Source organism: Psittacula echo, assembly GCF_963264785.1.
Source record: "Psittacula echo genome assembly, chromosome: 20".
In the NCBI taxonomy this organism is placed as follows: domain Eukaryota; kingdom Metazoa; phylum Chordata; class Aves; order Psittaciformes; family Psittacidae; genus Psittacula; species Psittacula echo.
Window position 1 is genome coordinate 4,218,962 of NC_137756.1, and position 17,612 is coordinate 4,236,573.

At 41.5% G+C, this 17,612-nt stretch overlaps 1 protein-coding gene across 1 annotated transcript in view; it reads right to left on the reverse strand.

The window, feature by feature from the left end:
• Window positions 1-17,612, reverse strand: part of PCNT (pericentrin) — a 73,282-nt gene that overhangs the window by 19,821 nt on the left and 35,849 nt on the right. Inside the window, exons 23-35 of the mRNA XM_080632073.1 lie at window positions 16,880-17,109; window positions 16,326-16,445; window positions 15,798-15,818; window positions 14,070-14,297; window positions 11,533-11,703; window positions 10,039-10,191; window positions 9,359-9,529; window positions 8,007-9,128; window positions 6,129-6,650; window positions 5,194-5,299; window positions 4,614-4,768; window positions 1,488-1,685; window positions 208-381 (exon numbers count right to left, since the gene is read on the reverse strand). Of these exons, the coding sequence (XP_080488199.1) occupies window positions 208-381; window positions 1,488-1,685; window positions 4,614-4,768; window positions 5,194-5,299; window positions 6,129-6,650; window positions 8,007-9,128; window positions 9,359-9,529; window positions 10,039-10,191; window positions 11,533-11,703; window positions 14,070-14,297; window positions 15,798-15,818; window positions 16,326-16,445; window positions 16,880-17,109 (3,371 nt within the window). The remainder of the gene's footprint in view (window positions 1-207; window positions 382-1,487; window positions 1,686-4,613; window positions 4,769-5,193; window positions 5,300-6,128; window positions 6,651-8,006; window positions 9,129-9,358; window positions 9,530-10,038; window positions 10,192-11,532; window positions 11,704-14,069; window positions 14,298-15,797; window positions 15,819-16,325; window positions 16,446-16,879; window positions 17,110-17,612) is intronic.

The following is a 17,612-nucleotide window of genomic DNA, read 5'->3' on the forward strand; positions in this document are numbered from 1 at the left end:
CAAACAGAATAACAGTTATTAATAATGGTTGATACATAATTATTAATACAGACCATTTGGTCATTACCTAAGACCTAAATTACTGAAGCAAAAATTCCCTGATTCAGAGTTAGCTCAACATCTACCCTTTGCGAGAGAGGTCTGTGGAGCTCCAGAGAGAATTCTAGATAGAATTTAGAAGCATAACACTTGAAGAGGTTTTCTTACCTGCTGTTTCATGATGTACTCCAGTTTTTCTACTAATGAACCATCCCCACCAGACCCAGGATTGGAGAAGTGAGACTTCAAGTCAATTTGCAACACATTTCTCTCCTTCTCAAACACGCTCTGTACTGCTTGCAGAAGTTCTCCTCTCCAGTCAGCAGCAATACCTGAAAATTCCTGTTAAAAACGTATATATTTTAAATGGCATCTTTCTCAAGTGTAACCTACTGTCTTTCATCTCGTTCCTGTGTAAGAGTATATCAACCTGTTAATTTAAGGGACCAAAGGTGCTTAAAAAAGACTGTTCCTACTTCAGAAAGAGTCCCTTGCCCCTCATACAACACACATACACTAACTACATAACAATATGTATTTCTATAGATGTAAAAGACTGGTTACCTTCACAGAATCACAGAATGGTTGAGGTTGGAAGGGACTACTGGAGATCATCTAGTCCTCTCTGCTCATGCAGCATCACCCAGAGCACATCACTAAGGCTTGTGTCCTGGTGGCTCCTGAGTAGCTCCAAGGATGGAGACTCCATAATCTCTCTGGGCAACCCACTGCAATGCTCAGTCACCCTCAGAGTAAAGAAGTTCTTCCTCATGTTTCGGTTGAACAGCCTGTGTTTTAGTTTTATGCCTCTTGTCCTATTGCCTGGCACCACCAAGAAGAGTCTGGCCCCATGCTCTGGACACCCTCCCTTGGCATACTTATCATAGGATGGTTTGTGTTGGAAGGGACCTTAAAGCTCATCCAGCTCCAACCCCTGCCACGGGCAGGGACACCTTCCACTGGAGCAGCTTGCTCCAAGCCCCTGTGTCCAACCTGGCCTTGAACACTGCCAGGGATGGGGCAGCCACAGCTTCTCTGGGCACCTGTGCCAGCGCCTCAGCACCCTCACAGGGAAGAGCTTCTGCCTAAGAGCTCATCTCAGTCTCCCCTGTTCTGGCAGGTTAAAGCCATTCCCCTTGGCCTGTCCCCTACAGGCCCTTGTCCCAAGCCCCTCTCCAGGTTTCCTGTAGCCCCTTTAGGCACTGGAGCTGCTCTCAGGTCTCCCCTTCAGGAGCCTTCTCTTCTCCAGGCTGACCCAGCCCAGCTCTCTCAGCCTGGCTCCAGAGCAGAGCTGCTCCAACCCTTGCAGCATCTCCATGGCCTCCTCTGGACTCGCTCCAACAGCTCCACTTATATATCCATCAGGCACCCTGAGCCTTCTCTTCTCCACGCTGAACAGGCAGCCTTTCCTCATATCCTTGCTTTATAGGATATTTTTAGTGTCATACCTTGTTTCCTCTATCTGCCACCTTGCCAAGGTAATCCTTCAGTGACTGTATAGCATCCAGCAGGGCTAAGCCCTCCTTGTGGCATCCCTCCATCGCCGCTTGGGTCTGATGGACGTTTTTCAGCTCCCTGAAATCAAAGGGACATTCTGACAAAGCCAGGATCTTGCGGCTCTCCTCATACACCATCTTCAGCACAGTCTGAGAAGGGAAAGAGGCATAATGTTAGGAGAAAGGCATCAGCATCCCAGTAGTATAACAGCAAGATGGGAGAGCACTACACAATGAAAATAAGGTTGCTGTCTGATATCTGCGATATAGATATAAGCACGCAGGTCTGCTCTGCTACTTGGTGTGCTGAATAAACCAATACCCATACTCAAACACACATGCAGTGAGCCAAGTTACCAAAGAATTTTTATCTCCCCACAACTAAGGACAATATCCAAGAGTACAGTGGCCGCTGTACTGTTAAACAGTGCATTCACAATGTTAAAATACAAATGGGAGCCGCAGCCAGAGTATCGTGCTGCTGCGCACATCCACACGCTTATGTGCAATTTAGGCCAAGGGCTGTGCTTTACCTCTGTTGTTTCTGAACTCTTCAGTTAACTTTCCTGGGAATAAATCGAATTCTATCAAGTCTGAAGCCAGGTTACTAAACCCCAGCGATGCCAGATAAAATGAGTTATGTATTTAGACAACTTTGGCTTAATTTAGCAGCTTACGTACAAATAACATCTCCCAAAATAATCAGTCCTAATAAGTTACACAGTGGAAATTGTTTCCTCCAGCACTGTCAGGAAAAATAATCTCTCAAATAAATTCCCTGTTCACAAACTATTACATCATGCGCAGATGTTTCCTGGTCTCTTTTCAAGGAAGGTCACCGGAGATTTAAGTCCTTTTCTACACACATCTCATCAGAAATATCCCAGCGTGATGTGGAGCTGCTCCTCGTTGCTACTCACTTTAACAGCAGCAACAACACAGAGCACTTCTCTTTAACTCTTGATATTCTTTCTTTGCACTTTTGGAATAACTTCACTTTTGAACCAACTTGAGCTGCTTTCCTGCCACTTGAATCAAAACAGTGATCACTTCAAGAACCAAAGCTAAATGATGAAAACCTTAGTAAACACGAACAACAGAAGCACAGTAAATTGTTCCAACTAAACATTCAGTAGCGCAATTTGCATTCAGATCTTACAGCCAGTAAAGCTCTGACTAACAATCCACAGAAGAAACTGTTTCCTAAGATAGAGTAAAATTCACCTCTTCTACGAAATCTATGAAACTATGCTCTTGAGAATTATTACTTTTTAGATACAGGGTCTAGATACAGAATGATTTGGGTTGGAAGGGACCTTTAAAGATCATCTAGTCCAACCTCTGCCACATAGAGGTATCTTTCATTAGATCGGGTTGCTTAAAGCCTCGTCCACAGCTTGACTGGGCAACCTGTTCCAGTGTCCTTTGAGGCATTTCATAGGTGCTTCCCTGTTGTTCCTAATACATCAGCTGCTCCTGGCTTTTCTCTGTTGCTCAAAACCTTACCCCTTTCTTTTGCTAAGTCTAACTTATAGGTTTGGCCAGCTTATTGGTGAAGACACTCTTGTCCTACTTGGTCAGAGGAATCCCATCTGCTCCCAGCAGACCTCTCCATGATCACAGAAATCTAAACCTTAAGTACAGGTTACATTAGCTACACGGCTAGGTATTCTCCTGTTTGTGTCCTCCATCCTGGACACCTTCCTCTGACTGGGAGGATAGAGGAGAATACCATCTGTGCTCTCAGTCCTTTTAGCATTCATCTGAGGGACATAGAGTTGCTTTTGATGGTTCCAAATTGCCTTGTTACAGTATTGTTATTGTATATAGTTATGGTATTACTGCTCCTACATGGAACAGTAAGAGCAGATGGTTATCTGCAGGGTTCACTAGGCTTGGCAGTCTCTCAGTGATGCCACAAATTCAAGCTCCTGTAGGCAGCAAACATCTCTAGAGGAATTGTCTGGATGGCAAATGCTGATGCTTCAGTGCCCCTCAGTAAGGAATCTTCGATTACTAATCCTTTACAAGCTTATCTGGTAGCACTGCTTCTAATGCGAGTAGGTGATTGCATCACCTTTGCATGGATGGCTTCCTTCACCATGTCAGACACTCAATGTGCTTTTCATTCTCCAGTGCCAGAGCATCATGCCTGTTTTGAAGGGACATTTCAGAGGATGGGGGAAAGTTCCTCCTTCTGCCTCAAGCCAAGATAAAGGTCCAGTCTCCTTCATCTTGAGTTACTTGTGTCAGCCAGTGTAAGTCTGAAATCAGACTTACCTTCCCCTTGCACAGCCTTCCTTCATTGCACAGATCTTCCTCCATTTTGCTGAATAAACTGAAGGAATCTGCTAAACATTTGAGGAGGCAGCATTCACTTTCTAGGAAGTGTATTTCTTCTGGTTTCTTTTTATTTAAGAGCTCCCTGTAGCCTGCTGTACTTACCCACATACTTCTCACCAGCGTCACAGATGACATGATGTGGAGCACTGAATATCTCCCCTTCACAAGCTGGGATTCCTCTAATGGCTGAGAGCTTGTTCAGCTACAGCATCAAATCAAAGAGGCCCAGGCATATACTTTCTTTAACTTGTCATATTAAACTGGAGTAAGTAATCCCTGCTCAGTCTTCTGTACATTCGTCATGCTCCTTGAACTGACTTTGAAAGATCCCTCCACACCTTGTAGTGGTGTTCCCACAGCTCTCCATCATATGAGAACGACAAGAATAGGCAGGGCAGCATGATGTCAGCTAGCTATGCTTGCTTGGGAAACAGCTTTCTGTAAAGCCTCCAAGACAAAGCCATAAATCAGATCAATTAGTCCTTGTACTGTCATATTCTGGAACATCACTAGTGCTGTCCTAGCAAAATCTTCAATTCTAGCAAGTACAAGCAAGACAAATGTCAGGAAATTTGTCACACGAGAGATGAAATAATTATTCAAGAACCATCATCAGCTTGAATTTCAAACCATTACAGGACAGTTTCCAGTGTAAAGGTCACAGCTAACTATTTGATACCAGCATTTCATTTCTGCTGTTTCAGTTTTAAATTGCTTCTATTAACCATGTATTACCTTCAGCTGTGGTGAAAGTATTTCCTTTTCTCTCACTGATTCCATAAAATCTGGAAACATTCCACGGTACTGCAGATAAGCCATGAAACTAGCATCCAGGTGCTCTGACGTTTGTAGCTCCTGCTTTAGTTTAGCTGCAAAATTTGAGCTGGTATCTGAAGAAAGAGACAGCCCCCCAAAAGCATTACAGAGATGAAAAGCACTTGAAACCAGCATAACCATTTGCAAAATAACCATGATTTCTTCTGCTACTTTGAATGCAGCTGAAGTTATTGGGTGAGATCTCGACTAACTACAAGTAAAAAGGTTCTAAGTTGCCTTTAGCGTCAGAGAAAGTATCGTAGTTAAGTCAGGTCTCACTAAAACCCCCATGCCTCCTTTTCGGTATGTAAAGTTGAAAAGGTAAAAGCAGACTTCTGCTAGCACAAATATAGAAGTTTCCCTAAACAAAGATCCACCTGACAAAGGCACAGCTTTCAAATAAAAGACCTACAGTAAAGGAAAATGGGAGAAAGAGGAAATGTTGTAACATCTTTATAATGAAGTTGAAGGCGGAAGGAATCTCCAAAGTCAAACTTACTGCTGCCATATCCATCACTCATCTCATCTACAGCAGATGCTCTTGATCTGACATCATCTTGTAAATCCGAAGGGGTTAAAGTTAGATTGTCAGCTTCTCTCATCTGCTTGGAAAGAAATTTTTCAGATGAGTTTAGTTTTCAGAGTCCAGCTGTAGAGTTTGCTGCATTTTATAACAGCTTTGTTACTACTGCAGAGTTTAGCAAATGCCTACATCTCTAGTGTTGGAGATGGCAAATCCCACAGTGAATGCAACACTGGAATGCATTCCATCACATTTTTATCTCCCTTTCAATAGTCTGTTAAGAAAGGGACATGTATTTATCATTAATTGCCCTTCAAAAGCAAGGCACAACAATATACAACTGAAGATTCATTTTCTAAGTATAAACTTTATCTTCCTGTGAAATGATACAGACCCAATATACAAAATACTGCCACTAAAAAGAACAACCTCTGTTCTTCAATTTTGACTCAGTCTCTACTAACAATGACAGATAGTTGTGAGTGGAGAACTTTGATGGTAAAACGGGTACTGTGAGAGCAAAACACTTTTACATGTTTTAACTCAATTACTTGCACATGAAGCATTATCACCAATTTATCATTCACTTCCTGCTTGTATCACTGCAAAAGTACCTGGATTTGAAAGAGTCTTTTGAGAGCATGAGAGTAATACCCAGATTTTTACTGACACTACATCAGCAGTGTGCAGACACACAGCACACAAAGCCAGCTGTAAACAGCTTATTGCTCAATTTTAGGCTTATCAGAAGCAGTGGTAAATAGTGTTTTAATACAGGTCAGAACCTTACACACCTCTCTTGCTGTGTAAGGCTCTACTACTTGAGCCAATGGCCCTACAATGATCTGAGTGGGACTGAGCTGAGCAGCCTTGTTTAATTAGAATTAAATCAGACATGAAACATCACTTACCAAAATCTTCTTCTCCATATCTTGGTCGTCATCAACAGAGTAGGTACTTTCAGAGAAAGCAGGAGATTTTCTACCTACTCCCACTGCTGCTTCGTCACTGCTGTTTTCATACAGGTTAGGATATCCCAGCAATCCAGAATTATCTTCCTGTATGGATGACCTGGTGTGCATCATCTCAAGATCTGTGCTTTCCACTTCCGAAAAGGGTGTCAGCACTGGTTGAACTTCCATGCTCATGTCTTGCTTTCTCATAATCTCCGGTGACCCCCATGAAGCCATACCTGCACTGAAATCCTGGAAATCTGTCAAATTGACTTTGCCTATGTTCAGGTTGTGCTTTGGAGCATCAGGAGTTTGATGACTTCCCAATATTTGCTGGCTATGCTTTGTCAGATCTTGCTTCTCTTCAGAGTTGTTGATCGCATCCAATTCCCGAACCAAGGTCTTTTCTTGTGATTGCTTTATTGGAGTTTTTGGATCTAGATGGTGAGTCTTCAAGTCAAACACAACTTCATCTTTGTCCTACAATGAAATAACACGTTAATTGTGTAAGAGAATTTAAATACTATTTTAAAACCTGAAAAACATTAACTTCCAAAGATCCTTTCTAATTTAATAGTTGTATCTATTATTACATAAAAATTATCAGATGCTTTAGTGTATTTTATATGCCAGCTAACCAGGCTTTTTAACAAGCATATCATCAATAGCAGAGAACCTCCCCCCCCCCCAACTGTACAATAAGCAAATGTCTTTCTGCAGAGCTGACTTTTGAATCAAGCAGGAAAGAAAGGGTATTATTCCTTAGCAGTGTAGACAATCTTCCTATATTCAAACAGACATCAAAAACCATTGCTTTACTAACTGGACAAATCTACCTAACTATCCTAAGGCTTAATTCCTGACCCAGGGCACCAGGAAAAAATGGTTAAGATGTCTACAGACAATTCCTATGCCTGCCATTTCAATGCAGGAGAAACTGTCGACCATCTACTTCTAGTCACTGCAAGGAAGAAAAACATAGAATCACAGACTGGTTTGGGTTTGAAGGGACCTTAAGATCATTCAGTTCCAACCCTCCGCCACAAGCAGGGATACCTCACACTAGACCATGTCACCCAAGGCTCTGTCCAACCTGTTCTTGAACACTTCCCTACTTGATGTGATCCTTGCACATAACTGGCTATTTTCCAGCCTGAAGGCTTGGGTACCTGAACGGGCACAGAACCTTTCCATCCTCTTTCCTATAGTGTGAGGCATAGTTACTGACCAGGCCAAGGCTAGACTTCCACCTTCAAACTGCAAAGACATCCCTGCCTACCTTGCTACAAGGAGACTCATTCCTAACTCCTCTACCTCCTCCCCTGCAGTGTGGCTACCTGCCCTAGCACGGTCTCTTCAACAGGCTGTTTCTCACACTTCTTTTCCTCACTGGCTGTGCAGCATCTTACCCATGATTTCCTAAATATGTTTTTGCAGCAGTGCCGCACACGTGGCTGATGGGCTCAGCTATGGCCTGCGGTGGAACCAGCTCTGCCCAGCATGGAGCAACCCTGGCCTTTTCTCAAGGAGTCCACCCTGCAGCTCTTGCACTCCCAACACCCAACACATACCTTAGGATCCATGCCCCAAACTATACCCAGCTCAGAAAAACTGACTGGATTAGGTTTCCATGTATGCTTGCCCTGTTCTTAGTTCTTCCAGGCATCTACCTCTAGTCACTGCTGGAGAAACTACAAACAGAGCCTTCAACTGAGTCACCACAGCCACTTTTATGCCACAGTATTCATCTTCACCCTTTCTTACAGCACTGAAAAGGATAAACTAAAGGGCTTTGTGTTTTAAAAAAGATAATACTATTAAAACCAAATCACATACCTGTTTATCAGTGGGGGAAGCCAGTACTGCAAGTGGCTGATCAACATTTGCCTCTAGTTCTTCCAATTCCTCCGTTCCTCTTTTAAGGGCTATGCCTTTTCTTTCTGTCTCGCAGAGAGTCTTGGGAAGGAGAGTCTCCTCCTGACCATGTTGCTCCCTTGGCTTGTATGACTCCAACTGTGAAATCAGCTCACTTCTTTCCAGTTGTAAGGCTTCAAGCTCTTTCGCATACGCCTTGATTTGATCTTTCAGTTTTGCAGTGCTACCTTGCAGCTCATTGATTTCTTTCTGATAAGTTATTTCTTTCTGATTCAGTGCTTGCATCTGGGAATCAAGTCTAGAAACTTCTAACTGAAGACTATAAACATCTTGAGCCTGACTTGCATCTCTCTTTTCCAGCTCGGTTTGAAGCTCTGCTGCCTTTTCTGTTAAGTATTGCAACTCGGTTGTGTCAGCTTCTCGTTGATCTGCCATTCTCTTCATCTGCCTGTTCTTCTCTAGAATATTTGCTTCCCTTTCTCTCACAATATCTTCAAGTTCTTGAAGGCGAGAAGAAGTCGCCCTGGCTTCAGCCTCTCTCTGAGAAAAAAGGGTTTGGAAAAGGCTGTGCTCTTCCTGAAGCGTGTTGTACTGCGCTCTCAGAGAGGTCAGCTCTGCAACGTGCTGCTCTGATGACTCCCGTAAGTTTTGGCATTTTCTCTCCAGAATTTCCACTTCCAGTTTGAACTGTGATTCCTTCTCTTCCAGTTGGTGCTGCAGAGCTTCTCTAGCAGCTGAGATAAGCTCTGCCTCCTCCTGAAGTTCTCTCACTTTGGAGAGTAGCAATACGTTTCTTCTGTTTGGATCAATATCACCCTGCCAGTCCAATAGTCCCTTCTTCAACTCATTCTGAAGGTTTTCCACTGGCCTTCCCAATGCAAGTTGATAGAGATCATCTTGGTTGTCACTAACTTCGTGACATACTGGTCCAAGTTGTGCCAGCTCTTTTTGAAGCTTCTCAATTACTCCATGGAGCTGCTCTACCTCTTCTTCTTTGTCCTTACGCAGCCTTTCCTGGTCACTGCGAAGGTGCTCGACAAGTGATCTGAGTTCTTCAATTTCAGCTTTTTGGTCTTCCACAACCTGAGCAAAAGGATAAAGTCTGAATATTACTGTATGTAGGCAGAATGACTACTGCACATAGACTTTAAAATGACATTTTCCTCCTGAATCACACAGGCATTAAGTCAGACATTCAACAGCAGGAAGAACTGCACACTTCAGCTGGTACTCAGAATAGATTTAATTTACAGTAAGATTCTTTCGTCCCCAAAAAAAAAATCAAGCAATGAACATAGAGTAAGTACTTTCACTTTATCCTCCAGGGTATTCTCTAGCTCATGCTGCAGCCTCCTCATTTGTTCATTCAAGTGATCGATTTCTTGATTCTTTTCTTCAAGTAGTGCTTGTGGGAATGACAAAGTTGAGGACTCACTAATACCCACATCCTGATTTTGCTTCGCGTGAAGTTTTGTTAGATCCTCCTGATCAGAAAAATACAGCAATCTCATTAGAAAGGACTTACTTTCTCTGCCAACCTAACAGCGGAACAGAACTAACAGCTTTATTTAAACAATCTCCTCCTTACTATAAGGTTAAAGACCTCAAGAACACAACTACAGCTGCTTTGGTTGGATTTGTACTACTAGATTAGATTGCAACAGTATTTCTCAACTGCTAAGGTAAGAGAGGAACACTCTAGATGCCAGACTGACAACCACCCAGTTTTCTAACTTGTTAGGGCCAGAAAAATGCTACGTTTTTTTAATTACATCAAATGACCGTAGAAGATAATGCCATAAGCACGAATCTAGAGCATTGTGGGGGTGTTCTACAATATCCAACATTAGCCTTGTAACAGTAACGCAGTATTCCCTTGACAAGAGAAGCAAACTAAGTGTCTGTTTATAACACCACAAGATGAAGACCACAGCACTCAAGAAAGCAGGCTCTGAAGTTTGAGCTGACGGACACTACAGCTAAAGAAACCTACCTTCAAGTGTGCATTCTCAGACTGAAGCTGGCTGATGCTGGAAGTGCTAAGCTTTTCCTGCATCTCTAACTGCAAGTTCAGCTGCAATATCTCCTCATTTTTACTGATCAAATTCTCTTTATATTGTTCTAGTTGGTCTAACAAGCTTGCAATCTGAAAGAAAGAAGAAAATGCATAGTTGTTTCAATGATGTCCTGATCTAAGCAGAAAAGAGAAAACTTTATTCATCACCTTATTTACTGAGAACAAGTATCTTCAGCAAATTCTAAGATTTAAACTCTTTCTAATCAATGTGCATGAATAGAATACTTGAGACATAAAAAGAAAGTGAGAAGCTGATGTTCCAGCTTCTCAGCTGCAAAATCAAAGTGCTGCAAAGGTAGGTTTCCATTTTCTTCTGAATAAACCTAACTGCTCATAAAAGATTTGTTACTCTGTGTTCTGAACAATCAAAGCTTGACTGATGTAAGGTGACATAGCAGGAGACATGTTAGCACGTGATGTCTAATGTAATCATAAGCAGTTAACATAATCACCATTCTCCTCCTTCTAGATGATAGAAATTAATACTGTAGTGCTAATCCCAGTATCACAGCAATCAAAACAGTTCTGAGCACTGACTCCTTCAACCTGTAAAAGGAGTCAGCAACTACACATTGCACTCCTTGCAGCTGTCTGAAAGCTTGAGAGCTATTTGGAAACACTGTGATTTTGCCACCCACAGGTTTCATCATCTCTTGCCTTCATGGGTAAGAGTTCTATTCCTTTGAGAACGGAAAAGGCTTAGTGGGTCTTGAAGTCAGACTTCATAAGAGACATGGAACTTCCACTCATAAGAAATTAGTTCTTATTACCTTACTGCTCTTGAAACAACAGTATACAAATAACTACAGGATGAGCCATGTTTTTGTTCTTTGCACATTTTAAACTGGACTGTACACACACACAAACTGTACACACACAGTGTATTACAGCTACAATAATAATTACAAAATACCACAAACACAGTGATGGGTGTATGTATCTGTGCATGTAAATCCAATAGAATTTCTGAAGAATGTGACCAGTTACACTGTGTTTCAGCTTAGAACATCACTAACTTTTTCTAGCTCTCAAAACAGAGAAGGTCAGATGACACTATTATGGGCACTTGCCCCTTCTGTTCGTAAAGGAATTATCACTCAGTATCAAAGTCAACCCAAATTTATCTACTTTCTCTTCCACCTCAACTCTAAAAGGACAGGAAAATCAGTTTACAACAAATATTGATCAATCAGTCTCAAAGTTGATGTAAATCGTCACAAGACAGTTTCCAGCGGGAAGGAAGACAGACGGATGGGGGATGACAAAACAGAACAAAGCAAGAAAAAGGAAGGTTAGTTCAGGCCAAAGAAGAATGGAGAATACTGGGTAAGAGGCACATTGACTACAACATCAGTCACTGGGTTTTTGAATGGCTTAAATATCCAAATACAAGTTTGCACAAACTCTTACTTCTCTCTCTTTCGACTGAAGTGCTTCTTGCTCTGCTTCTAACTGCTCCTTCAGCACTGGAGCAGCACTGCTGTCTGCTGGCACTCTGTGCCTCGCTTCATCCAATTTGGACTGGAGGGCAGAGATCTGAATCAGGTTATTGTACTGTTGCTGTTGCAATGCCTCTTTATCCTGCAAAAGACATTTTTTGTTGCTTGCTAGAATTAACTGTTGTCAATATACATACCCACCTAAGAGAACATGCCTGCCAAAATACTTAATCATCCCTGAGAAACCCCAGTGCAAGAAGTACATAATCCCAATGGCCTAAAAGGAAACAGGTATTCAAAGCAACTGAACGTTTTTGGCTCACTCACACGAAACACATGGTGTTAAACCAGCCCCTCAGGCATCCTGCTGCCATACATGAAAGGATCCACATAACATCAAAATCCAAGCAACAACAGAGCCTTTGTTTTATAGCAAGTAAAAATAAGACATTACCCACACCATCTTGATCACCCACAAAACCCCTCCAGTAACCATGTGCCAATCCATATTCCTGAAGAACCGGGCTGCCCTACCTCAGATTTTCCTACATTTACTGAAGAGCACAGCTGCAAGTGTGCCATAGCTCTGAACACAAGAGCTAAGATTCTCCTGGCATTCCCCAGCTGCTATGTTCTGAGCTTGCTGTGGTGATCCAATAAAAACAAATGGCAACCCAGGCAAAAGTCAGAGCTTGTGTATCCTCACTGCTCTTCTGGGGTCCCAAATAGATGTAGTCAAACGTGGTACCTTCTTCCACCGATACCAGAATCCATAGGACAGCAGATTCCCATAATGAACAACGCTTTCAAGACCTCAAGCAAAAGGATGAGCAATCCTCCCACCACAACCCTAACTAGAAGTGTCTAAAAGAAGCTGCATGGAGACCTCATAGCAGCCTTCCGGTATCTGAAGGAGGCCTACAGAGATACTGGAGAGGGACTCTGCAGGGACTGTAGTGACAGGACAAGGGGTGATGGGTGAAAACTGAAACAGGGGAAGTTCAGGTTGGAGATAAGGCAGAAGTTCTTCCCTGTGAGGGTGCTGAGGTGCTGGCACAGGGTGCCCAGAGAAGCTGTGGCTGCCCCATCCCTGGCAGTGTTCAAGGCCAGGTTGGACACAGGGGCTTGGAGCAAGCTGCTCTAGTGGAAGGTGTCCCTGCCCGTGGCAGTGGGTTGGAACTGGATGATCTTAAGATCCCTTCCAAACCAAACCATTCTATGATTCGATGTATATATCAATCTAAACAACTGAAACAAACTGGAGCAGAAAAAGACAAAAGACCTGCTCCATGCACATATGAGCAGGACAAAGGGATCTGCTAGCTGAGAGGTTAGTTATTATTCTTCACAAAGATACCATTCTGTATTCAAAGTTACTCTTTCCAGACCTATTTCTTATTGGCACTAGCCTCAATATGACTGTTTCCCTCTACCATTTAATTGAAATTTCCCTTGTTGCAGTTCACGCTCACATCTTTTTATCCTTACGATATGCGCCTCAAGCCTGCCTCCTCCTTTGTAACCTCATATTATGTGGTCATGACCAACAGTAAGTCCTCTGCAAAGCTAAACAGATCCTGTTCTTCCAGCCTCCTCTCAGCACTCATTTCCTCAAGCCCTCTGACCATGCTGATGTTCCTTTGCCAGACTTGCTCCAGTATGCCAATGTCGTTCATGCACATGGGAGTATAAAACCAGGCACTTCTGAAGACACAGTCTCACAAATGGGAATAACAGTACCTAATAAACTGCAACTGACTGGTCTGACATTAGCTGAAGCTAAAGCATAAAAAAATAATTGTTCAATATTTTAAAAATTAAAATAATGGCAGCAAATATTTACAGAATTAGCAATTAAATTAATCTACTTAGTTTAGATCATGCCAATCTTACATCTTCAGACTCAACAGGCACACCAGCAGTACTCAACCAACGAAAACTGCTGGGAGGAAATGGAAGCATTTAGTTTAAGGTAGAAAAGGTTAATTAGATGTTTGGTGCAAGATGAATACTGTTGCTAAATGAAACGTTAATCTTAACTCTAAGCTATGATTAAATCTGCAGTAGTAAGAAAGCACAAAATTTAGAGTATGGCAAACAGATCTGGCTGCAAAGACACATAGCAAGAAGAGCTACCAATTAAAATAGGATTTTAAATACAGTTACTTATTGAAGACCCACAATGTTTCACATTCAGGAACACTATCTTCTTGGAAACTGCCAGAGAAGCAAAAGAGCAACTGATCTATGCAAACGTGACAACCATCAGAAAGCAGTCTCTATAGTAAGTAGGCTCATAGTTCTATGTAATATAGTAAATATCTACTTAATATAGTAAAACTAAAGTGCGATTAAAACTGTGGCTCTGATACCTGCCATCGACACAACAGTTTAACTCACCACTAAGTCTCAGGGACAGTCTCAAACAACACTGTAACACACTGATAACCCCATGAAGGCCCTGCCTCCATAATGCCACTCCCATTTAAATTAGTACGTTAAAATTACTTGTTTTAATTCAGTTTCCACTTTCTTCATTTTCTGCAGTTGTTGCTCCAAGCAGAGTACAGTCTTTGAGACTTCGGTACCGCTATGCTTCAGTTCTCCAATCTGTGCCATCAGTTTTTCTATCTCTTTATCACGAGCTGTAATTTCTTGGTGCTTTTGCTCCTTTTCTAGTAACAGCTTATTGTAGTCATCCATTTTCTGTTTTATTTCTGCTTGCAAAGATTCTACCTACACAGAAATCACATTATATAGCCATTCAGTCAATATAAGAAGCTTCCAATTGGACGAGAGCAATTTCATGGCAGAGCGGGTAGAGTTCTACTATAGACTAAAGTAGTAGTAAATCCCAGATGAAAGTAAAACTAAATGTGGATGGAAAGGATGAAAAAGTAACTTTCTGAACTCTTGTTTTCCAAATCCAGGAGCTCTTAAAGTACACATTTGAGTATTCTTAATATTGGCAGTATTCTTGCAAAGTACCCAAGGCCCAGTGGTTATCAAAAGGGACCTTGTGATTTGGGAGTGGGTTTTGATTGGGTTTTGTTTGTTTAAGATGAATCCCAAGATTACATAGATTATTACTAATAGCATTAGACGCATTTCTGTAACCACAGACCCCTCTTTCATTACTTCATGGAATTCCAATTTAAAGGAAAATATCAAGAATTAAAAGCTACATATGCACCGTAACATACTCAATTCCTGCAAATCAGAAAGATTCACAGTAGTCAATGCAGAACAGGGACTTTTCTTTTCCCCAAATCACTTAAGCATGAAGAGGGTATCAATTTTGAGATCCAATTTTGCACAGAGCTTCAGGAAAATGGTCACTCATTCATCCCAGTAATCAACGTGAAGGCAAGGCTAGGAGCTTGGCTAACAGGCAGGAGAGAACCAAGTGTGAGAGACTACATGGGAAGTGATAAAGTCATCAAGCACATTGAAAGCACACTCAGATAGGAAAGCAATGGGAAACCTAAGGGAGAAATAATCTGGTCAATACCAAGGAACAAGGAAGATGAGATTTTTTACAAACTAAAAAATGCTTTGTTCATCACTAAGTGTCTGAATTTCTGCAAAATCCACTTTAAATATCATAAAGTAAAAATTCTTTACATTAATATAGAATTTCACATCTTCTAGTATTTTACACATATTACTAAAGAAGAAATAGCAAAATAGAGAAGAACAGAGTTAATTTACTTAAATTAATAAGCACGGAGAGCATCACAGACTAGTTGAGAATACTAAAAGTATTGCTTTTCTAATACCAAGGTGCAGTTTCATAAACTGCACATAAATTAATAGCTGAAAATGAAATTAAGTAGCATATACACTAAAGTTTTGTCAAGAGCAGGGCCATAAACAAGAGCTGAAGACTAAGGCACAGTGGACCACTGACATTCCATTATCCTTGTTTCACAATCTGAACCTCAACTTCTCCTTTCATGCCAAAAAGCTCTTTTACAGTAAGTAACTGCCTGTAATACACCTGAGCAATAAGAGAGGAGAATGAAGCACTTAGGTACAGAAAATTAAACTGAAAGCAGTTCCTCACTCCCTGCAAGAATTCTGCCACCCTAAAACATGTATCCTTATCTCCAAGTCAAACTAAAGCCTTGACATATCAAGAACAGGGGAAAAAAGCCAAAGCAGATCTAATTAATAGAGGAGACTAAAAGAAAAAGGAAAGAAAAGTTAAAGAGATGTTCATGCTGTTTTCCATACCTGCAGAATCAATTCATCGCTCTGTATAATGTTCATTTATGTGAAAAAAACCCAAAACAACAAACACAAAAGCAAAAGTTAATCTTTGAAATCAAACACAAACACATGAAAAAAAGGACTCATTTATAAACTGAAATAGGACAAGACATGCAGACAAAGAACATCTCTTTTTACAACTGTTACAGGTGGAACAACTAAACACATTTAGAACCCAGAAGTCATCCCTCACGTGTGCTCTCTAGAGTCAAGTGTCTGTATTGTGTTCTCCTCATTGAATTTAAACCAGACTTAAAGACTGTGCAACTTTGCAGTGATGCATATACAACATTTCCTTCCATCTCCAGAAGAAACAATATAAGTATACTCTCACTGCATATATGCAGCCCAGTCAGCTGGCGGAAAACCTGCTCTCTGGGTGACAACAGGCAAAAAAGGTCTCTCAAGACCCGGTACCCAAAGACAACATAGGTTTTGGTATTTAATGGTAATAAACAAGCTCCTTTTGCCACTGAGTGTGATTCTACTCACCCTGTACTCTCTGGGTTTTCCTGAAGTCTGCAATTTTGCTGACAGTTTTAACCGTTCTTCCAGTTTCTGAATTTCCTGTTGAAAATCATCACGTTCGTGTTCCCTTTCTATAGCTTGTTCCTGTAAAGCCAGCCAGAGAGAATGAAAAGCTTTTAATAGAAACTTTGCATCTCATCAAAATACTGAGTGCAAGGAAAACGTGGGGGTTGTTTTTGTGGTGAAGAAACTGCTCACTTCAAAATTAACACCTTTTAACAGTCTTGAAAGTACAGCTAAAGTTACAGGACAAGAAATCAAAAGGACAGCAAACTTTTTGCCTCCTGTGTACATTCAAATTACAATTAGCAAGTAATAAAAAGGAAAAAAAATATCCTGTAACAATACAGAAAGGGAATTTTAAAACTACCTTTACGTGACTACAATACCAAGGTCTTAACTTCAAACCAAATGGAAAGTATCCCATTTTAGGGACAATCTTCCCAGCCTCAGTCATAAGCTAGAAGGAGTATTTATCACCTCCAAAGCCATGGTAGGGTGGTGCCAAGCTTGCTTACATCCATGAATTGTCGCTGGTTTTTAAGCTGTTTTTCAAGCACTTGAATTTGCTGTTTCAATTCAGCAACCTCCAGTAACTGAGTAGCCAGGTCCTGATTACTATGCAGTTGTTCTTCCAGTTCCACCTCCAACACTTTCATTTGAGAGCGCAAGTTGGAATGGTCCTTTTCTGCCTGACACTGAAGATCTAACTTCTCCTTTGCTAAATATTCTACTTCCTTCAGTAGACCTGAATAGGGACACAAAAATAACAAAGTTATCAGTGCAGGGTACAAAAATCAAACTGAGTTGAAGATGAGGTTAAATTCAGCATCAAAACCAAAGGCAAAAATCTCCTGAAATGCAAGAGACATAAAAGGAAGTCTGATACCTGACTGCCTATTGTGTCTCTGAAAGGTATCTCCAATAAGACTACTGTATGTACTAGTGAAGGAACACATGGGCATCCATTCTCAGTCCCAAAGTGAATCCCATTGGAGATATCCTGGGCACATAGAAAGCTTTCACCTTCACCCCTGAAGACCTCACAGTTCCAGAGTCCCATCTCACCTGACCAGGTGTTTGCCCTCAACCACAGTTCCACACTCTTCCTGCCCCATAGGCTCTTTCCAAACCAATTCCTCAATCCTCCAAATTCATTCCATTCCAGATGTGCTCCATCCCTAAGTCTAAGCTCCACACCCCACTGTCAGCCACCTAGTCTCTCAAACCCATCCTTTACTATTCTATCCT